General features: G+C 41.7%; 1 protein-coding gene across 5 annotated transcripts in view; it reads right to left on the bottom strand.

Moving 5' to 3' along the window:
* Astn1 (astrotactin 1) overlaps positions 1 to 23,935 on the bottom strand; it is a 307,737-nt gene that overhangs the window by 69,706 nt on the left and 214,096 nt on the right. For all 5 annotated transcript variants that reach the window (XM_032914598.1, XM_032914599.1, XM_032914597.1 and 2 more), the window contains 6 exons: positions 23,044 to 23,181; positions 22,404 to 22,554; positions 13,168 to 13,334; positions 10,005 to 10,199; positions 8,522 to 8,649; positions 2,226 to 2,330 (listed from right to left, as the gene is read on the bottom strand). In XM_032914598.1, the coding sequence (XP_032770489.1) occupies positions 2,226 to 2,330; positions 8,522 to 8,649; positions 10,005 to 10,199; positions 13,168 to 13,334; positions 22,404 to 22,554; positions 23,044 to 23,181 (884 nt within the window). The remainder of the gene's footprint in view (positions 1 to 2,225; positions 2,331 to 8,521; positions 8,650 to 10,004; positions 10,200 to 13,167; positions 13,335 to 22,403; positions 22,555 to 23,043; positions 23,182 to 23,935) is intronic.

Here is a 23,935-nt window from a genome sequence, read left to right as displayed (position 1 = left end):
CCTGCAACCATTAAGTAAATGGTTTTTGTATCCCCTAAAACTGCAGTTCATGACACTAAGCCAATTTAGTCAGTTCAATTAATCGCATTTTAAAAATAGAAAGAGAACAGCTTAGTCTAAAATAGAAACAAATACTAGCAAGGAACATTTTACATCCTAAGATGAAGCGTTATTTTATGATACATTTGTTGTGTGAATGTGGGTGTGGGTGAAGCGCAGGGTCATAAAATAAAAAGAAATATTCTTTGGGTAAAGACTGTGATGTCTAATACTGATTGTCAACTTGACAGGCTCTGGAATCATCTAGGTAATGAGTTTCTGAGCATGTGTATGAAGGAGTTTCTAGTTTAAGTTAGTTGATGTGTGTCCTGTTTGGTGTTTGTTAACTTGGTGTAAACCTAGATATATTGATATATTGAAGAAAAAAGGAGGAGGAGGAGGGAGAGGAGGAGGAGGAGGAGAAGGAGGAGGAGGAAGATTGAAGAAATGTCTTCATAAGATTTGCCTATAAACAAGTCTGTTGAGTACTTTTTTTTAATTAATAATTGATGTGGAATGCAGGTGATGTCAAGCCTTGGCAGGTGGGCTTTAGTTGTATAAGAAAATAATTTGAGAAAGCCATCAAGGAGCAAGCAAGTAAGCAACATTCCTCCATGGCTTCATCTTCAGTCCCTGCCTAGAGTTCCTGCTTCAGTTTCCTTCAGTGATGTTCCATTAATGAGAAAGTGTAAGATCCAATAAACCCTTTCCTCCTGAAGTTGAAGTTATGGTGTTTTATCTCAGTAAAATAATAACTGAGAGAAGGTGGGAAGACCTACCCTAGCTCTGGGTGGTGCCATTGCATGGGCTCCGTTTCTGGACAGAATACAAAGGGAAAGCACGGTGAAAACCAGCATGCATCTCTCTCTGCTTTCTAAGTGCAGACACGGTGTGGCCAGGTGTCGCCAGATTGTGCCACCATGCTTTCTCTAATGTGGCCGTGACTCTTAAGTTAATTATATCATGTGTTTTCTGTCATATCAGTGAAAAAAAAACAAAAACTAAGGAATACAGGGACCAAAAACGTTTGCAAAACATTTGACTAAGAAATGGGTAATGAAAAGACAAGGGAAGAATATAGGTAGGAAAGGTCACTGAAACAATACTTCTATTTTATTGTACGAAAAACAAATGAAAAAGAAGTGGAAAAATGATGAGCAGCAGAACTCTGTGTGTCTCTTCACCGCAGCTAATTCTCTTTGTAGTTTCTGCTTTTCTTCAACAGCCTCATGGGAGAAAATGGTCAGTAGTAAATCTTCCAGCTCTAATACTTTATCTGGCCAGCTCTTTTCATCCCTCTTTTCTAAACATTCTTTTTGAGGATGTGTCTCATTTTCCATAATTCTTTTTGAGTTGTTTGTTTGATTTTGTTTTGTTTTGTTTTACTTTGTTATTTTGAGACAGGGTTTCGCCGTGTCCCCAGCTGTCCGGGATCTCACTTGGCAGACCAGGCTGTTCTAGAACTCAGATCCACCTGTCTCTGCATCCCATGTGCTGAGATTAAAGCCCAGCTTTCGGGATTCTTAATGGTCAATTACCTTCCTTCTACTGACCCTGAGATTCTACCTTCCTTCTGCTGACTCTAGGACCCTAAATAAGCTGAGAAGTCACTACTCCTTATTAGATATAGTGTAGCTGCAATGTTTATATGTCACTACATTCTATGTAATAGAGTGTAACACCTATTACTGCATATAGGTATAGACAGATTTTTCTGTTGTTTTTTATAGAAATCGCTCTATCACATTTGCTGTTTAGGATATGCCTCATTTCCTATTTCTTTCTTTTCACTTTCTTCCGGCTACTTGTGTTTTTTTGTTGGGGCAGGGGGTGAGGAGACATCACATGAAATCTTTAAATGGTGGTTTTGTTCTTTCAAATGCTTATTCTGACAATCTATGAAAATCCCACTTTAAAAAAATACTCTCCTCACTCTGAATAATCACAGAAAAAATGATATTTTCGCTGGTTCCAGCCTTGCCAATTCTATAGTATAAGATACGCCTTGCAATGTAATCTGTGTGTAGAAAATAATCCCATTCTATTCATTTGCCCGGAAGAGTCAATCTGTTCGCATTGGTTGCACGTCTCATAGAGTCGGCTGTGTGTTAGTCTACTTCTGAGCCGAATGATTTCTTTGGAAAGAAATTTCCAAGCCTGGGGGGAAGGCTTGCTGTAGTGCTCACCCTGAGAGATGGCCGCTTGGTTGAGTTTGATGTGGTACATCACAGACCGAACCTTCCAGTGCTGCAGCACCGGGTATCCAGACACTTCACTGAAGTTCACCATCCCTGGGGATAGAGGAGACAGAAGGTCACTGTGTGAGGCTGACTCACAAGTCCCAAGTTGAAAAGCATGACCCAGTTCAATTAAGCTAAGGATGTAATGGTGAGAAAATTATGAAGGGCTCTTTGATGGAGAGACTTTCCAGGAGAGTAGTCAGTCGTAACAACCATCCGCTGTTGAACTCTTGATCTCTGCTGGGCATTTTGCTAAGCACTTTGCATATGTTAAACCATTTGATCCTTCTGCTATAGGTGTTATTATCTATACCTGCCAAATGAAGACATTGACACCCTGAGAGGGCGTGTATATAAAGTGTCCAGGACACTAGGTTAAGGTAGGGTGGGGTCCCAGATATGCCTGAACCTAGGCCCAAGCTCCTTACTCACTATATTATAAAATCTAAACAATAAATTTATATTCAACCCTAGACTTATTATAATGCCAGATTCATAGTCTCAAAAAAAATGTAGTAATTGACTCAGTTCACGTAACTATAACATTGATTTTTGTGTCATTTAACTGATTTATATTTGGTATTTACACTTTAATTATTCTGAGGCTGATTATGCTTATTTCCCTTTTCCCAGAAAGGACAGTGTCAAGGTAACTAAGTCATCAAAGGGTAGTGGCAGCCAAATATCGAGCACCATCTATGTGCCAGGCAATAAGTTATGTATTTAAGGTGCCCATTACCTATGAGAAAAATCGAGATTCTGAGAAGCTAAGTCTGTTGCCCAAGTTCCTCTCAACACATGACTCCTTAGAGTTGTTACACATTATCAATGATGTGCTCTTTCTTAAGAGCTGGGAGAAAGAATTCTCCAATTTGAATTCTAACCACTACTAAAAATATAATATCCTAGAGGAACAAAATAATTGGGCCAAAGGAAATAAAATAATGTCTTCCTGAGTTTATTTAAAAAAAAAACAATTTTAGCTTCATTTCTGTAACTGACATGTACCTAACTGTGTGCATACATGTACACATATGCAAATGCATACTTCAAGTGTACATGACACACTGTGCATGATACATAGACTGTGTGTGAACAAGTATGGCAGTGAAATAGACAATTGCAGTCAATTCTTCAGCCCTTTTTGGCTTATGCTTCTTCAGACTAAATCAACTAATATAATACCTAAATGAAATGGAGAGTGGGCAGGATTAATTAGCTGCTTGTCAACTCTGATCAAATTAGGTGAGTAATTACCAACTTTCCATTTCTGTGTGAATCATGTGGGGAGAATCATTGGTAAAAGGAAGAAAGGTCAAGACAAGTTGCTTAGTGGAGCAACTTAAATTTTCTCTCAGGTAATCAAAAAGAAGATTCATGCAATGAAGAGAAGGTTTTGGTGTTCTCATTTGAATGTTCAACTTTCAAGGTACGAAGCTTTTTGATAACATTCAAATGACTACCAACTTTGGCTTTTCACCTTCATGTTGACTTCAAAGGCACACAAATGAAATTCAAACTTAACAAATGTAAGACTTCATTACCTGAAAGGTACAATTCATTAACACAGAAAACACATGGGCAGTGCAGAGCCATTTAATTCAGTGTCTATATCAGAGTAGTCACTCTGTTGCTGTCTGATAATGCCTATGTATAAAACACACCAAGTCTAGTACACCAAGATTTTCAACAATGGAGGGTAGAGTCCTTTAATTGAACTGTGTCCTGGTAGAAAAAATAATACATAAGAAACCAGGCTCCAAGGCTAATACTGTTACTACAGCTGAACATTTCAGAATGACAATTACTTTGATGTCTATCATGTCTTCGTCTCACAACCCAAGTAGCTTCTGTCTGGCTACTTGGCTTTGGGACACTTTGTTTTCCCAGATGTTTAATCTGCAAAGTCAGAGGTGCAGCTGGAATGAATTCTAGTTTCTTTTGCAATTTTGTGATCTCATATAACATCAGGCAAGTGATGAACATGGTCTGTATTTGTATCTGAAAAAAATGGGTATTTATCTCACTTACTAAACAGGTAAGTAGCCAGAGCAGAATAAAATTATGAACATAAAACAATTTAGGAGGGAATAAATCAACAGGAGCAAGCATGTCCCTGTGACATTGTCACCTTTCTGTCCCCACCCCACCTCTCCCTCTACCCCTACATATGTATTTGACATTTCTCAATGCAGACATTGCTGTGACTTTATGGACTTCATCCTAAAACAACACCGAGGATTTAAGAATTAGTATGACACCTGGGTATTTGGAGATAGGCATAATGCTATCCCACCTCTACCTAGGATGAGCTAACTAGACGTGGTTACTTAACTTCTAAGCACAATTCCAGTGGCTATGTTCAGGCTCCACTGTAGCCAGGGAAGCAGCTACCTAACTGTTAATGCTTGGGAAATGTCTATGCCTACTCACAGATAATTCTTCACCTAGTCAAAAGGGAAGAATAAATTATGCGCTTTCTAGCATGCATGGGTTTCTTTCCCGGAGTGTCCATGACATTCGCTCGGGTTTATTTTATTGTTATTTTTGGAATGCGCTTACACTAAATGGAAAACTAGGCCAGTCTCTACCAACTCATTCAGGGAGCAAACCTAAAACCCACAAACCAGTTGTGTGGAAAGCCAGCCCTTCCCTAGCATATGACTTGAGAGGCCCAATGATTATTCCTACAACCATTCATTCAAACACCCAGGATCTTATTAATAACTGACTAATCTGTGCCCCAAGGCCATGGCAGAGGTCCCAGTGAGCTTATCTACAGTCTCCCCATGTCAACAGCTGCCAGTCACCCTTGTAACCCCCCCTTTCTCATCATGAAGCTTTCCCACTTTTCTTCCAACTTTTAAGGCTGTGCCAAAACATGCATGATAGCCGCTGCGTTCCTTGCTATCACCAGCCCAGAATAAATAGCAGTTACCTGTTTGGTACCATTTGATTGGCCTTTCTTCATTTGCATGCAGCCTATTACAATGGAAAGGCCCGGGGAGCTTAGAGTATTTAACTGTTATTCCGAAGAAGCCAACGAAGATTTATAAATCTGTATTTCCAGTGTTATTTAATAATTCTGCCAGATGGTCTGTGTGCAAAGGATTCTCTAATTGAATAGGATTGGGGATTGCTGGGTTAACTAAAGTGAAGGGGATTTCTTGCCTGCAGGCTTGCTATACTAAGGTGATGTAAATTATTGAGGGGAGGATGCCGCATGCAGATTTCTGAACATATTCGAAGTCAGAGAAAAGCAAAAGCCATGCTTAGAAATGCTGAGACAGAACTCTGAAGATCACTTTAGCTCTAAAACCTTCCGAGCTTGTAGGTTTGGGAGGATTATGACTCATAACAACACAGTGGGACAGAAAGGTTCACTGTATTAACACATGAAAAGCTGTCACTAAACCGTTGCCAGAACTAGAGACTACGGCAGGTATTGGGTCAGCCATATCTTTAATCAATCCTTCTAGTTGTTCTAGGCTTTATAAACACAAGGGAAAGAGTTCACTCTTTACTACTATCACAGAAAGGCACGCCCTTTCTAGTTCTGCTTTACGAAAATAGGTTAAAAGCTGGGTAGAAAAGCAGCCAGGTCAGGAACTGTGCATTCCCTCCGTGTGTCCTATTCTCTCTTCTTTGGAGCCATGCAGATTAAAAGGGTCTCAACCTCTCTCTCTCTCTCTCTCTCTCTCTCTCTCTCTCTCTCTCTCTCTCTCTCTCTCTCCCACCCCCCTCTCTCTCTTCCTTTTCTAACTCTGCTAAGCCATGTGAAGAAAGGTCCGAGAACACAGGGGAAAATACAATTCTGTTGTGCTAAGAATGCAATTTGAAGCTCTCCCTTATCTCAAAGGTGTGGATTCAAATACAGGTGCTTCTGATGCTTCTCAGCTCTATTCCCCTCACTCCAGCTGAAAAGCTGCTGGTATCACCCTAAGCTGTGCTGGGTATCCTCCTGGCCTGGTAATAGCAGAACAATCTTCACTTCCAAAATCAAACATAAACGTGGGGGGAGGGGTGTGTGTGACTCCTGAATGAGTCTTTAAGTAATTTATTGGTGGCATGAAACTTGCCCTGTGGATAGGTCTCAGCCCCCAAGCTTCTTTTATACACACACACACACACACACACACACACAGAGAGAGAGAGAGAGAGAGAGAGAGAGAGAGAGAGAGAGAGAGAGAGAGAGAGAGAGAGAAGTGCTTTTCGGTAAATAAATGGAAAGTGATGTTAGAGATTTATGAGGACCTTTTAGCCTCTGGCTCTATGTTTCTCTGTCTCTCTCCTCTCTCTCTCTCTCTCTCTCTCTCTCTCTTTCTCTCTCTGTATTCATATGTGTATATGTGTATAGTCAATCTTTATGGGCAACTGACTTTATTTTGAAGGTATTTCTTGAAAGTCCAGAACATATCTAATTATTATTATTATTATTATTATTATTATTATTATTTTATGTTGCTTTCTTTCCTACTATAGGGAAGACATGTAAGAGTCATGGGCAACTTTTTTGACATTGAGACATGATATTATTGAGTCACAACGTTGTCATCTACAGTGGAGTATAAATAAAAGGAAAAAAAGAGTAAAAAGAAAAGGATAAGAAAAAAAGCAAAAATTATCAAAATATCTCATAGTGTTTTAAGTAAGTTTATCATTTTATGCTAGCCACATTTACCACGGTATATAGACACAAGTTGTTTATACATGCTGAACAGTACTTTTCATCAGTACATTTATTTAGTTAATAAACACAGATGTCACAATGTGTTAGAAACCACTTTTGTGAGTGTTAGTCTCTCGTATCAGTTCTATAAGGAAGGCAGTGTTCCAATCCACATTTTTTTTCTTTATTAACTTGAGTATTTCTTATTTACATTTCGATTGTTATTCCCTTTCCCGCTTTCCGGGCCAACATCCCCCTAACCCCTCCCGCTCCCCTTCTATATGGGTGTTCCCCTTCTATATGGGTGTTCCCCTCCCCATCCTCCCCCCATTACCGCCCTCCCCCCAACAATCACGTTCACTGGGGGTTCAGTCTTGGCAGGACCAAGGGCTTCCCCTTCCACTGGTGCTCTTACTAGGATATTCATTGTTACGTATGAGGTTGGAGCCCAGGGTCAGTCCATGTATAGTCTTTGGATAGTGGCTTAGTCCCTGGAAGCTCTGGTTGGTTGGCATTGTTGTTCGTATGGGGTCTTGAGCCCCTTCAAGCTCTTCCAGTCCTTTCTCTGGCAATCCACATTTTTAAGGGTAAGGGAAACCCAAGCACAGAGAAGTTAAGTAGCTTGGCCTGAACTTAGACCTGTAAGGAGCCGATCTCAGCTGTCAGGGTCCAGAGCGCATGCTAATTATTACTACACTTCATTCCCTTGGGAAGAACCACCTCTAACCCCTGGTGTCTGCTGAAGGCTCAGCCATTCCTTAGAAAATGGAGGAAAAGAGGCAGCAGGTAGAGAATAAGAAAGACAGAATGAACAAGGCAGAGGTATAGTGAAGAAATTGAACTCATGCATATTGTCCTAGCAAATGATGCCTAATCCCAAGTCACTGATTTTCTACAGTTCATGGGACACCTGAAGTCCCTTCTTAGCTCAAAGAGGATCTAGCCAGAAGCCAAGACCAGGAAAGGAACATTACACCCTTTGGTCCTGCCTCTGCTGATCAAGCTACATCTCTGTCCCTTATAGGCTGAGAGGAGAAACCGTGGAATGGAAGAATAGGGAGGAGGCTTTATTGTCTCCTTCACGAGCTGAGAGATCAGGAGGCCTTCATGTAACAGCCAGATTCAAACATAAGGTCACTGGATAACAAAACTCTGTAAGTATCTGTCTTATCTCACTGCTCCATAAGTTCTTTGCAGAGAACTCAACCACACTATTAATGCACATTTAGAGGGAGAAATGCAATCCATCTTCTCTCTGTCGCCATGACCTACATACCTCTAACAGACAAAACCTTGGCATGCAAATGCCTCTATTATGACATTTTTTTCTGATGAGTTCCTATAGAATTTAGCAAGAAAAAAAAATTGTCACAGCATATTGTAGCAATTCTATGAGAATATTGACAATTTTACTGACAATCCTAATAATGTTTGATTTTATAACCAAGTTTATCATGTTTCAATGAAGCCACTGACTTAGAAACACATAAGGGCATAGTCAAGCTGGTGGCATGATTTTAACAAACTATAGACAGCTGTCTGGGTTTGGCTGGGAAAGTGAAGGCACTCTTACCGGTCAAGAAGTCAGGGTCAGGAGTGGGCTCCGAGATTTCCTCTAGGCACTGATTCTCCAGTGGGACAGAGGCAACCACAAGACCATCTGGCAGTTGCTGGTCTAAACCACGAGCAAAGTTGTTTTGTCTAGAAACAGAGCACATCTTGGTTTTCTGAGTGTCCATGGTACCCCTCAGCAGGGAGTCTATATTTTAACACACAGTCATAATAAGTCTTTTTTTTTATCGAAAGTCATGCCTCTCCTTGGTACTCACATCATGACAGAGTTGTATGAATAAGGGAAGTAAATGGGAGTAAGGGGGCACAGAGATAAGAGGCAAATCAGCTGAAAACCTTTATTGGCAGAGTAGAGAATGTTTCCCTCCACCCACCCCAGTTTTTCCCTCTGACTCCCTCTTTACAAGATATCAGCATTCTCCATTACATCTGTAGACTACAGAGAAGACTTAGGCCATCACAAGATCAATTCTGATACCACACTTCTTGCCCTGGCAAATCAATGCCATTGACGAAAGTGAAAAAAAAATACTTGTAAAATCTCCTGTTCATAACAGAAACAGGAATTATTTTGAAAATTGTCTCCAATTTGTTAGCAAGAGTTTCCAAGGCTTAGATTGCTACCAAGTTGTGTTTCATGTTGAATATTGACATCACCATTATCATCATCATCTCATAGACAGTGATTCAAAAATAGCCCCAAACAGAACAAGAGCAGAAGTCAAATGGTCAAATAAAGAATTTGTAAAAAAAAAAAAAAAAAAGAGTCAAAATAAATGGCTCAAATATTTTGTCCTCAGGAGTGCTTTATAATCTGCAAAATAACTAAATGTTCCAAATACTTAGCTATGAACATAATTGTCAATATTTACCATGTTAGAAATTAAAAGAGAAATTTAAAAAATTAATTCACATAAAAGTACTAATAAGCCCATTCAATATTAAGTTGTTTTATGGGAAAGAGGGGAATGACATTATTTTATTTTTTAAATATCTTACTTAGTAGAAAACAACTGGATTCTTGCAACTGAATCCAACTTATTACAACGTGTTGTTTTAGTTGACATCTATGAAGGAAATTTAGTTCTCTAATGGGTGGGGCCTCAGTGCTCCCTGAAGAGGTCCAGTGATGTCCAAGAATCCCTTGAGCACAGAGAACTGCTGTTCTGGACTTTCTTAAGCCAGGTCTTAACATTTGGAGTTAGAATAGAACTTGAACATTTTGGTGTGGCTGCAACATGAAATCTTGAAGGTAAGATTTCTTTTAGGGCTTTTCCGTACACCCAGAAGGAGCATGTTTCTTGGATTCTTGAACGAAGAGTGTAGATGTGAATAGGATTGTGGGCAAGAAAGCAATCTGTATCTTTAGGCATATCACATTCACCATGATCCAAGATATATAACTTTATGCTTAGAATAAGGCTCTTCGGAGAGGAGGACACATCAACACCCCTGAAAAAGAGCTTTCTGCATATGAAGTTCACCTGAATGTTCCTTTTAGCACCTGTCCACTGGCTACTTCCTTGGACTGGTTGTTGTAACCGAAGAACATTTCTCCAAAGAGAGTCTGATTCATGGGAACCTCTCTGCTTTCCCCGCAATCACCTCCCTCTGGGCAGGTCTCTGTGACAAGTTGGCAAGAGCGCCCATCCACACCAAGTTTGTAGTCTTCAATACACCTAATAAAACAGAGAACACAAGATAAGAAAGTATTCATCATTGACTCCTCAGGACAAAGGCAATTCAGCAAATTGGGACGCAATACCTTAGGAAAGATACTGGATGACCCCAACTAGGAATAATCTAATTGGATCTTAGTCCTTTAAGTCCTTAGTCTCAGTTTCTTTCCATCATGGTCACATTTTTCTTGTTTTACTCTTTCTTAGAAGATAAGTCTTTTAGGACTTGGGTGCGTCTGCCTGTCCTAGCCTTCTGATTTCCAAATCAAATTTAAGAATTAAAGGAGATCAGCATCTAAGTGAATTGACATACTTAAGTATAAGGTATGCCCACATTTTTCTCAAGCACATTCTGTGGACAGTTGGCATTTGTTTGTAAAGTAATTAGGCAGCAAAAGAGTGACACTGTGCTTAAGAAATTAATAACTCTGTAAACCGATCCTGTGTTAAGTCAACTAAGAAATGAGGAAGATTTATGATCTTCTCGCTGTGTTCTGTTTGAATGCATACAAACAAATCAGCAAGTCATACAAACGGTCTTCAATTCAGCATTGACATTCTGAACTAAAGAGAAGCCAGACTACTGTGTGCTCCATAAACCATCAACTGCTTCCTGGGTGGATGCTTTCCATGTTGTATTGCTCTAATTGGAACGTAATATTAATTTGGTAATAGTGGGTCAGTGACTTGTAAGTCATTAATTGGACTTTATTTGTAGTTATAAGTAAGATACATTTGTTAACTCAAGTAAGACTTAATTCTTTAATAAGGCTGTCATTGTTTTAAAAAATTGTGTCCCTCTTTAGAAATAGAACAGATTTAAAAATTTAAGACAATTATGATACTGAGTGCATCGTTTTCCCACTATCTGGAGTAATTGTGATGAATTAAAAAATTCACTTCTTTACAGAGGAACAAAGGATCATAGTTTTAAGAAGTAACGCACAACAGTGTCACATTAACGCTGCCCTTAACTGGGTAACTCTGGGTCAGCTGATTAAACTCTCCTGAGACTTCGTTTTCAAAACTGCCAGAAAGGTGTGGGAAGTAACTGTTGTACTGGGAATTGAGGAAATTAATTCATGTATTCAACGTATAGAACTCACACCACGCTGAAGGTACAGCTCGTGCTGGCTAAACGTGGCTATTTTTATTAGCAGAGGTGGGAATGAGGACCATAGGCAAACAACCTTCACTGCTAACTCATCCCATTTCCCATTTATACAGTTGTATTAACGGGTGTGAATGGAGTTCTTTAATTGTAAGTGCGTGTGAGTTTCTTTCTCTACGAGAGCCTTAAATCAGGGCTTAACTAGCAGCTGGATAAGACATATGGGTCTTGGGCAACACTAACCACCACGTGCCTAATTTTGACTGAAACCAGAAAGTCCAATGAGACCAGGGGACCGATATAGTTCGAGACCCACAGAGGACTGAGTCCACAAGTCAGAGTAGGTCTGGTTTGAGACCTTAAAATGGCTCCTTCCTCTAGCCAAAATAAACCAGAGTCTGGGCGATGGCTGGTAAAGGTGTGTGGTTCCATCTCAGTTCATCTTAAACATCTTGACAACTGTCTGTCCCCTCCATCTGGCCCCATCTCTCATTCTTCTGTCCAAGCATTACACAGTAAACTTCTTGAGAAGGGATGGGCATCCTGTTGTTGCTCATGTCTAACACACACGTAGGTGCTGCACAGGCAGGTGGTGAAATGTCTATGCAGTTAATAAGAGGAGGGGCAACTTCGGACGGGTCTGCTTCCATTAATTGAAGTGGGTCGGTCTTAATGGTAACATTACAGAGAACATTAAAATTTAGAGCAAGCTTCTATCCGTGGAATGGGGTTTTACAAGAAACTACATACACAGATTGCTCAATTGCAAAGAAATGAGATAAAATACAATAAAACAACATTACAAGTGCACTGGAAACCCTCTCGTGGGTTACTCAGCGGGCATCGGCTTTTAGCAAGCCCCTAACATAGTTTTATGATGATAAACATTGATTTTCATTGCAGCTTATTAGATGGTGAGATTCTTGAGGAGGATGCAAACCTAAATGCTAATTTCCTCCTCAGCCCAGTGGTCAGCGTGGTGTATAACATGCAGGGAGCACCCAATGCCCTTGCAGCAACAGGACCGGGTGGGAGAGTGGGAGACCGTAGTAGGGAGTGAGGAGAGGAAAGAATAGACAAGCAATCTATGGACATAGCAGAATTTGGCTAGATCTTTATTTACTTGATAAATATAGCATGAAAATGACTTCAAATATAATTTCACTCAGCGACACAAATTTCAATTTCGAGAAAACTGCAGAGCTTTGAAAAAGTCAGAAAGGGCCTGGATTCTGTTCCAAATCTTCCCGTTTTCTGCCTTTCCAGTCTTGAGGGAGATAGTTCACTTCACCAGGCGAGAAGCCTGTGAAATGGAGTGTTATTGCCCACTCTGTTCCCTCACAGGGCTCAGGGAGAGAGCTGCTCACAGGAAGAGTATTATACCCTGAGGGATTAATGACTTTACAGAAGGAGGGAGGGGTACGTAAGATGCCGGGGCTTTGAGAAGCAGCATTTTGAAGTTTCCATTCTTCTAAAACCACTCCTCCCCTTTGATAATCTAGCAGATTCACGTAATCTTTCTCAAGTTTTGGACCACGGGAACAGTTTCTGTCACAAAACGTATTATTAGTGTAGCTCCTTTAAGGCATAGCTTGGAACATCTTGGTTTAATCGCGCAATGATTTATGTAAACCATGTGGTTAATGTCTCCTTAAGGTAAGCCAGAGGCTGTGTTTCTGTAGTCACTGGACTAGACTTCCCGTAAGGTTCCTCTAAACTAGACTGTCAAAGTGCTCATTCTATGCTACTGGCTCTCTCCTTAGAGCCAAGGGAGTGACTGGTCCATTCACATGGACCTACTGAGTTTTCAGCCTGGAAAGTCCCTCAGCCAGCCACCTCATGGCTGCTCCAACTCACCCGCAGAACATGAGGATGTTGTACAAGGTGGGGTCGTCCGGGAACGGCGCCATCTGCTGGAGACACAGCTGTTCGCAGCCGCCGTTGAAGCCATCTGAGCAGTCCACTCCGATATGGCGGTCATAGCAGCCTGAGCTGTCCTTCATAGGGCTGAGTCCTGAAGGGCACTGGCAGACCCAGAAAGAATCCACACAAGAGGGTAAGCAGGAGACCCACGTGCAGTCACTGACATACTCCATGTGAAACTATTACACCCGGCAAGTAAGCCATGAATTTCCTTTTATCTTTTTGCTTCTCTCTGGGCACAACTCACACACATTTGCATTAAGCCACTGGATCTGAAGCGGGCTGGCACGGTGCACTGTGGCAAGACAAAGCAAGTGGAGAGTGCTGCTTCCCAATTGGACCTCAGGCTGGCAGCAGAGGGAAAGTGGTGGGCCAGAATTAAAATGCATTAAGCAGGGATTCCTGTGGACTAGGGAAAGCAGTGGTGCTGTTTGAACTCCACATTAGGAGGGCACTTTATCAAATTTGGTACCAGTTGGCGATGCTGGAGAATGGAGTGAGCCAGGGCCGCCAGTCAGAAGGTAAAGGAGACTTTTCCTGTAGCCTTGGAGAGGTTCGTGATGACTCTTACAGTGGGGAAATTCTGGGGTCATCACGTTGAGGTCTCAAAAACATCCCTTGGAAGCCACACAGCCTACCTTAATGTCTAGCCCAACCCCCGGAACACCCCATGAGGAGAGCCATAAGAGGAAACTGAGGTACAGTGTCTGACTCCTAAAATCATTCAATCCACACTTGAATCTTTGGCAGGTTGGCTGTGGCATCCTGAGTGTCTCTATCATCTTCTTGTGACACATCTATTTATGGAACCCTGAAGCCTGTACCATTTTCTCTCACAACCGTCCTGTGTTATCCCCATTCCAGGACAGGGGGAAAACCCTGATATTGCTCTAGACTCTCTACGATTCTATTTATTTTATTTTATCTTATTATTTTTTCAAACAGGCTCTTTATGCCTGTGTGAAGATGTCCATTAATATTCACACTGATTCTAACAGATTGGGCAGAGGGTAAACATGTAGGTCAGGTTGGAGCAGGTAGAAGGGAGAAGAGCGAAGAGCATGTCCAGATTTGATTTCAAAACTCAGGATTTTAGCAACTACAATATCTTATGTCTATCATCTATCTATCTATCTATCTATCTATCTATCTATCTATCTATCATCATCTATCTATCTATCATCTACCCATCTATTTATCTATCTATCCATCCATCATCCATCCTCCTGCTACCCATCTAGTCTGTCTGTCTGTCTGTCTATCTCTCTCTCAAGCACACTCCTCCATAACCCTAATGAAACTTCTGAAACTTGGACCAGTGTGACCCCTGTCTCCCTTCACTCCCCATTGCTTGGCTTGTGGCCTCTGTCTCTTCTGCCAGGCACCTTGCCTTAGCATGGAGTTAAGCGCTTCTGCAGATTTATCTCTGAAAAGCCACCTCTGCTCCCTCCTCCTTTCCCAGTCAAAGATCACAGCAGGATACGCACTGTTTACTGACACTAATTCTGCAATTTCCTAAACAAATGTCCCAACCCCAGGACATGCCAGGCCCCCAGCTTGGGCCATCCCCCTTTCCCAAGAGCGCAGATGGAATGCTGGAAGGTGGCAGCATTTAAAGCCAATTCCAAGGGCTGCCCCCCGCTGTGAGCACCCAGATGTTCCCTATAATGGTTATGATGGCGAACAAGCAGTTGCAGAAGCCGAGGGTTGCACCCCACGATTTGTTATCACCCCCCCACACACACACACCCATCAAGCTCCTCAGTTACCCAGCTGTTAAGCCAGATGTGTCACCAGAGGGGGCTGGCTTAGGCACCATGTGGTTGCCCAGTTTTGATTTGGGTATAGAAACAAAGCATTATTGGAATTAAATGTCTTGTACTGGTGGCCAGGAGTTGCTCCCCCTACTCCATCACCCTTTTGTAAAGCTTGTTAGAAGCCATCAAGCAGAATAAAGCCCGTTGTCCGGCTAATACTGCTTCCTGTGATTTCAATTCTCACACCAGCTAGCTCTATCAGCCTCCAGCCAGGACTGGCCAGCTTCTCAGCCACCTTGCTTCTTTTCAGAGTGCTCCATCATGCAAAATTTTTGACAAAGACTTCGCTGAATGAAACAATGTTCCAGAATTCCGTGTCCTGGCATATTCATGTCTTGCCTGGCCCTAACGCCTAGATGACCATGACGGTTCCAAATTGGACCACCTGATGTTCAGAGTCTCTTAAAAGATTCGGAGAGAAGACAGTCTTCACTGTCTTGTCCAAGTTGGATATATTTTTTTTTCTTATAAGTAAAGCTAAAAATAACAACCACAGCTCTCACGAATTAGGCAATTCTTTCGTAGTCTATTTTTATCTGTTGTACTTTCTGAAGTCCCAACAACACAGATATACTTTATCTTCTCAATTTTATAGGTGGCTTAGAAAAACAAAGAAGCTTGTTTTGAGGTCACCATTGGTAGACAATGATAGAAGCACACTTTGGGCCTAGATCTGTCTTACTCCAAAGTGCGTGTGTGTGTATTTCTGACATTCAGCTGCCCACCTGTGATAAAATCTCCATTCCTTGGAAAAAATCAAGGCAATGTACCAACAATGTGAAACAGCCCTGGAGATTTGCTTTTGACTATTTTAAACTATTTCTGAAGTGTATTTTTGCCTCAACCACAGACTTATAGGATTTAGGATTTAGCCTGATATTTTTTTCTATGTTCCTCCTTACACACACACACACACACACACACACACACACACACACACACACACACACACACACACCATGTTATTAGTGGAACTATTTTAGGATGAAATACTGTAAGCTGTCCTGAGTGATGACCTTGAAGGCAAAACTAGATTCTCAGTCACTGAGAAAGATGCAATTATCTTTATTGTACTGTAACTAACTTGGGTGGCAGTTCAGAGCACTTTAGATATATTTCCAGGAAAAAAATGTTGAAATGAAAAACTGAGATTTTTTTTTCATAACTCTTGGTATCTGGAACACCCATTCCCCAGAGAGCTAATCACTCAAGCGACCATGAAATAAATTTGGTTTCTCGTGTGTCTTCCTTCTGTTAAGACATTCAAATTTCAGGTTTTCTCAAAATCTTGATCTGACTACAAAGAGAAGCTACAATCAACTGTGGCCCTGTTTCTGGAGGTAGTTCCAGCCCTATCCAGGGGAGCACTTGTCTATAGTAGTTACATTTTCTGCTGGCAAAGCTTGGCAGTTCTTTCCTTCTGCTGGTGGATAATCCTTCCCTTTGGTCCTTAAATGAGAATCGTTTGCCCAAGAGAGAGCCCTAAGGTCATATATTAACCCTGCTTTGCATAGGTTACATTTAGCAGTTCCAGGGACTTTATAAACTACAGGTTTAAGAAGAAAACTCCATTTATTAGAGCCATAGCCCTCCCCCCACCAGGAAGATCTAATGAATGACCTCATATTTCAGTGACCCCTAAAATACACAAGGTTAATCATCTTTCATGAGATGTTCATGGCTTCTTGACTCATTACTGGTCTAAGGCATAATTTGCTAATGAGATTAAAATGACTTTTCCTCATTCAAAGCCTTTTCTTTGCCCTCCCCCCCTTTTTTTCAACCAATGAGTTTTGGTTGATTAATTGCTTAGGAGGCTAAATTGGAGACCACAGACGTCTCAGTTCCAGATTACAAAGTAGATACTCTGTTGGCAGATGGGTATGAGTGATGGACGCATGAGCATATCCGTGTCTCCTGGGAGCAGAGGGACAGATCTCAGCAGCTGAGCCTGCCTCACCTCACCTGGATGATTCATAAGCCAAGAGACCACATTTCCTACTGGAAATAGGGTTTTTTTCCTCCCTCTGTGGCAATCTCATACATTTTGCAAATGATGATTTCCACAATTTCTTGATGGGCTTTGACATGCTGGTTCAAGCCATGCAGGACTCCTCCCAAGGGGAAAAGTGTGATGGAGTAAAATTTATATTTCAGGCTGCTGTGGTTTTTCTGCCCCCATCTCTCTGGAAACCTCTGAAGTGTATTCATATTAACCTACAGAGAGAAGGAAAGATGCCCATACCTAATAGTCTTTGCACATCTGTGCTCGAGCAAAGGTGAAATGACACATGTTATGGGAAACCATAGTGGGCAGCATGTGGAGGAAGGGTGTCAGGGTCACTGAGTAATTCAACATTCATTAGAGTGTAATGGTCAGGGAGGGAAGGTCATGTGTTCCATACACAAGAATTCAGGACTACCTTGCATGGCCATGGTCTACTTATCTAGTTTATTTAACATCTTACAAATCAGAAGTATTTGTTGGGTATTCTCAGCACCAGTATGAGTGTGGGGATGAGGAGGGAACATGGGATTTCCTATTTTCTTTATTTGTGATATTCCAATGGGTAGGCCTGAGAAGAAGGAGGGGGATTAGGAAGATGATTGTTGCACAAGGTGTAAATTCACATTTCCAACACCCATAAAAATAAAAGCCTAGTCTGTACGGATGTCTGTAATCTCATCCCCAGAGAGATATGCACGTAAGGATTCCAGCTGAGGCTATATGGCTTTTAGCAAGGTTGTGTCATTGAATTCTTAAGCTCTAGGTTTAGTGAGAGATCTCATCTCAAAGACTAAGGAAGGAAGTGATAAAGAAAGACAGTTGATGCCTTCCCTTGGGAGAAGTCCTGCTCATGCACACAGGACACAGACACACACACAGACACACACACACAGAGACACACATACACACACAAACGCACACGCACGCTAAATTATAAGGATGCTCTCATGAAAACTGGGGCTGGGGTAAGGAGACTGAAGTTCTTTCTGTTACATCTACTTAATTGCCACTGTCATTAGTCATAAATGGCTCATCCAAATTTGTCTGTGGTACAATCATAGGAATGTAAGACCATATTGCCTTACATAGCCAAAAATACTTCACAGACATGATGAAATCAAGGATCTTGAGATGAGGGAATAATTTTGGATTATTTAGATTGGCTAAGTGAAATCACAGGAGTTGTTAAAAGTAGAAAAGGATATTGAATGGATAGAAAAATATTGAGTAGAGAGATGGCCCAGCAGTTCAAAGAACTGACAGCTCTTCCATAGGTCCTGTGTTCAATTCCCAACAACCACATGGTGTCTTACAACCACCTACAATGGGATCTGATGTACTCTTCTAATGTGTCTGAAGATAGCTACAGTGTACTCATATAATTAAATTAAATAAATGAATAAAGAAAACAGACAAATAGATGGAAAGAAAGAAAGAAAGCAAGCAAGAAAGAAAGGAAAGAAGGAGGAAGGAAGAAAAGAAGGAAGGAAGAAAGAGAAAGAAAGAAAGAAAGAAAGAAAGAAAGAAAGAAAGAAAGAAAGAAAGAAAGAAAGGAAGAAAGGAAGAAAGGAAGAAAGGAAGAAAGAAGGAGAAAAACTATCTCTGGCTTTAGTTAGAGGTGTACCAGACCTCTGAACTGAGAAACACATATAGAATCTAGAAGTTGAAAGGGATAAATGAATTGATTATTTCCAGAACCTCCAGAAGGGAATCCAGCCTTGACTAGACCTTAATTTTAGCCCAGTGAGACCCATCCTGATTCTCATACAGAATTGAAATCTAAGATATTTGTGTATTCTTAATCCATTAAACTCAGGATGACTTGTTTCAGCCACAAGTGAAATATGAAAGCAATATGAAAGCATCTGGTACAGGAGAATTTAAGGGAAATGAATAAGATCTGGCCATCTTCATGCTCTGAAAACCCTCTGGAAGTTTTCATGGACCCTGGTTGTTAGAGTGTAGTACTATTTTATAATGGTGTGTTACGATTTACATGAGGCTATGCTTTTCACAGGTATTTGTTTTCTGTCTTTGGAGATTATATAAACAATAGTAATTAACTGGTACAATTAGCCCCTGGGAGTTGATTCATAACTAAAAGAGCCTTCCTAGGAAAAATGAAAGTTGAGCACATGTGGCCATAACATGAATCCTACCTGTCTGCCTTGAGTTTAAATTAGAAAAATATACAGCTGCACCTTCTGCGAGGTCCATTATCTCTGACTCCTTCCCAGGTTTCTGAAGGTTCAGCTTGCTCTTGTTTCTCATTCTTTTCTCCTTTCATGAAAATATGTCTTGCTTGGGAAGTCTTTCCATTCAACACACAGAAGACTGAAAATAAGGGTCTATGTGCAGAGGTGGGCCAATTTTTAAATGTCAGTAGGTACAGATTGTCTTTGCCTCTGGCCCACTTCCAGATAACAAAAGACCACTCTGCTAACACAACAAGACTTGGAGACAATACAGATGCCCAGTAGACTCAGGTCAGGCTCAGACTCAGATCCTTAGTCATCTATTCACTGGGGTCGCAAGCCTCATGATGGGATGTATGGTTCTCACAAATTCCACCCTTCTTCTCAGGGACCATATGCTTCATAGCCAATGAGAAATGGTGAATGGAATTGATCTGCCAATTGACTTGGCCCCTTTCTCTCTGGGAACCACGTGGAGTAGTGACTTCAAAGAATTATGCTAATCAAGTTCTGGTATAATTGGGTGACTTTCTGCAGTGGCTCCGAGTCTGCAAATGCATATTCATCAGAACTATTCCTGCTAGCTCCGTCTCACAGATTACAATGTGGAGACTGTAGGAATCCATCAGCACAGCTACATGCCAAGTGAAAGGCCAAGGATGGCCAACAGAAGGCACCTGACAGGCCACCCCCGCCGCTGGGGAAAGGGTCCTGGTTGGAAGAAGTAACAAGAGTCAATTCCTGTGTAGGAATATTCCTATGAAAATCATATGTGGGCGGCTAAGGAGGGTGGGCAAGGGAGGACCACATAGATTCACGCCCAGGTTTCAGTACTTAAAATGATCCCAGAAAACATTAAGAAATGAAAGACTGGAAGTCTGGGTAAAGGAAAGCAGGCTAGAAGGTAAAAGAGAAACATCTTGGAGCTTATTTGAACAGTGAAATTGTCATCTGGGAAATTCTGGTGGGTGGAACTGGTCAAAGGAGGAGAGCACTAAGGAGCTTGAGCTCACCTTCTGGCTGTGTGTGGAAGCTATGAACTAACCAATACTATCTCTGTCGTTTGAAATGCTTTGAATTTCCCCAAGCGCCTCTCCCACCCTATTCTTTTCTGTCCTCTTTAGGTACCTGTCAGATTATCTTATCTGTCCCATAACTTTATCTCCTCTTTGTTTGTTTCCCATGTCCCTTTCTTTCTGAGCTGAGCCAGGCTTCTCCTAGCTGCAGCTTAGTTGGTACCAGCTTAGTGACTACACCCTGGACACCAGAAAGACATTCATTACTGACACTGAAGAGATCCCTGAATGGAACAGATGCTCAGAATTGAGTAAGAAGGAGGGTGAAGGATGGTGTTGGCTCAGCATCCTCACAGCTTCCTATGCTCTGGGGCCTCTCCCACATCTCAGCTGTCAGAATGGGAAGTTAAATGGGGCACCATATCCTCCCCAGGGCTGGAAGCTCCTGGTCCTTTCTCCCAACTCAACATTGAAGAACTTCACATCTCAATGAATGCTCCCTACCTCCTCTGTTCTCACTTTATCATCTTCCATGACATCTTCCCTGACCCGGCCTCTCTCCTTTTGTGATTTCATGATTCTCCACTCTAAGTTTCTAAAGAAGGTAGGACAAAATTAGATTGAGTGTGCTATGGGGAATAGCAACAGCCACCATAAAGGAACCAGGGCCCAATGGTTCCACTATCTCTGGCCTCCACTTAACTTCCTGGTCCAGTACCATCTTCAGTTCCATAACCTGGGAGATTGCATAGATTTCCTAGCCTCAAAAGTCTTATTGGTTAACAGCATCACCTGTTTTTTAACTAGCTAAGTTTATAGATCTGAAAATGAAAAGAAAACAACAACAACAACAAAAAAAAAAAACCAGAAACCCACTTTTTAAAGAAGCAGGGTTCCTTAATGTAATGTCTCCAACTGATGACAAATTTTTTTGTTATTGCTTTGTTTTTGTTTTGTTTTGTATTTTTCCTGAGATGGGATCTATGGCGCCTTGGTTGGCCTAGAACTCATTATGTAGAGCAGATCTGTCTCAAACTCAAAAATGCTTGTCTTTAAAGAGTAAGCTGGAGAGGTAAGCATGGGTTCTGGAAACTGTGGTTGCTGTTATTGTCAGCCTCAGCCTTTAATAGCTGAACCATCTCCGCAGTCCCTCATCACATTTTTGTTACGCTTTTCCTTAGCATTTCTATCATAACTTGCCTAGCTTTGGGTGAGTTTCTCCTAAAATCTTCTATTAGCTTGGAGCCAATGTCATTTGTTGAAGCAATCGAGCAGCTTTCAAATAGCTCTTATCAACTCTCTTATAAGACTACTATTCAATCTATGGACGTTCCTCTAGAAAGATCTAGAACACCTTGTTGTTGCAGGATATTTGATCACACTGTGAATCCCCAGATTGTGTTATTTTCTGCTAAAACCTGTCTTGTGGTGTGACTCAGCCCTAGCGCACACCTTTAATCCAAGAGCTTTCTGTTAACTGTAAACAGGATTAAGTAAAGTGAACCACAGGTAAGGCGGCAAAGTAAGCAACCAATCGACAGGGAGTGAACGTACAAAAAAAAAAAAATAGAGGATGACAGGAAGTCAGGAGGAATGATAGACACACAGGAAGTAGAGGGAAGGACATTCAGTTTTAGGTTGAGATGACTTGGAAGAGAACTTCCTTTTGGGCAAGGAGAAAAGGTCAGCTGAATGGTTCTCTGCCTCTCTGAGCTAGTGGGCTTTCGCCCTAGCATCTGGCTCCCAAGTCTTCATTGGTAAAATCAAACAATTAAGATTTTGTTTTTTAAAAAAACAAAACAAGGGTTGGGGATTTAGCTCAGTGGTAGAGCACTTGCCTAGCAAGCGCAAGGCCCTGGGTTCGGTCCCCAGCTCCGAAAAAAAGAAAGAAGAGAAAAAAAAAAGAACAAAACAAAACAAAACAAACACCACCTAGGAGTGCTCTGTGAAGACTTCCCGATGGACTGATTAACTCCCCATTCCTATCAAGAGAGAAATTCTTAATTTAGACTAGATGGTGGTCACAGCTGGCTACTGCATAGATTTGCTTCTGTATGACTGGATCATGTGTTATCTCCCTGCCCACCCCTAATCCCCCGCCACAGGACCCTCTAGGATGGAAGAAAGAACATACCACACAACCAGTAGAGTCCAACTTGCGATCGGAAATGCAGCGAAAATTCTTACTGCAGCCTCCATTATCTTTGCTGCAATCACGCACTGGCCCAAAGGAGTCTAAGAGGACCTCCAGGCTGTCAAAGGATGATGACGTCATCAGCTCCTCTCTGCATGAAGAAGCAATGGAGGTATCAAGGGATTCCAAAAGCCACAGGTGTTTCTACATTCCACGTTCCGTTCTGGTCTACGTTTTCTGCTCTCATTCTCTTTTATAAAAAAATGGCAGATTAGCCATCCTCGAAGGGTTGAACTAACAAATCATGGGCATTTGCCATATCTGGGAACTGAGCCAAATGCTATAATGCCTGGTCAAAGAAGGAGATCTGAATGTAGGCAAGGAAATTAACATTTTATTGCCTGTCAGTCCTTGAGGTTTGTGGGAAGTGCTTACAAACTCTAATTTTATGTCCTCTTACAGCGAATCAGCCTTGGGTTATGCAATATTGACCCAGATAAAGAGCGGATCCTGACTGTGTATATAGGGAACTTGAAGGCAGCTTGCCAACCTCAGCTTGCCCGACCCCCACCTCCCTCGTTTTGGGACCTTCAGGTGGTTTCTCATTTCCCCTCCTAAGCCACCCTGAACCGAGACTCACCTGACCTCCACAGCGTCTTCCATCACCGTCATGTCCGTCTTACACTTTGCTGATGGGTTGATGGCTAGTTCAGCTGGTGGAATCACAAAACTCTTACTGAGGGGCAGCCACATGCCTTCCCCAAGGGTATAGGTGAATCTGCATGGATAAACACACACACACGAGGTGGTTACAGCTGCGCATAACTGCCCACTAGTGTTCTGTCACTAGCTGCCTCCTCTTCAGCCTTCATGAATCTACAAGTACCCACCATACCAGGTGATGCTGCAGGGACCCACACATGGGGAGTTATGGTATCACATAGCAATCACACCAGAGGATCTAGAACTCTGTCACCTCGTGCTCCTTTCTCATCTTCCTCATCCCTGGCAGTGCTCTTCAGAGGGTGACACAGTTGAGATCGTCAAGCAGGGACAACATGGCTGAGTCAGAGAAAGGCAGAGAGGCCTCATCCTTCTCACAGCGACAAAGAGCAGAAGATCTGATCAGAGTATGCGTTCACCCATTAGAAGTGGCTTTTATCAAGTCATCAAAAGGGCGTAGAAATTTTTCAGCTTTGAGTCTGGGATTCCCTTGTGTTAAGTCATATCAAATTTGGAAGCAGTTTAATTGAGATGAGATGCTGAGAAACCGCATCCTCATCCTGGGTCTCTATAACTTGCAGTGGCAGCCAGAAAAGTTTGCCTTCCCCAGCTTTTCTGTAGGACAGGAACGGAAGTAACTGAAGTCAGGAGCCTCCAGGGGTGAGAGGAGAGAGATGAGCAAATGAACAAAACAGGTCCAGATTTATCTTCTGTACGCCTACCCACACCCTGAACTAACAATGATAACCCATGGGATACAGGGAAGACTTTTTAAAAAATTTATTCTTGTAATAAGAGCTAAAAAGAAT

This window comes from Rattus rattus, chromosome 10 (genome assembly GCF_011064425.1).
Source record: "Rattus rattus isolate New Zealand chromosome 10, Rrattus_CSIRO_v1, whole genome shotgun sequence".
NCBI classification, from domain to species: domain Eukaryota; kingdom Metazoa; phylum Chordata; class Mammalia; order Rodentia; family Muridae; genus Rattus; species Rattus rattus.
The sequence above is the reverse complement of the archived record's forward strand: the minus strand, read 5'-3'. Positions and strand labels throughout refer to the sequence as shown.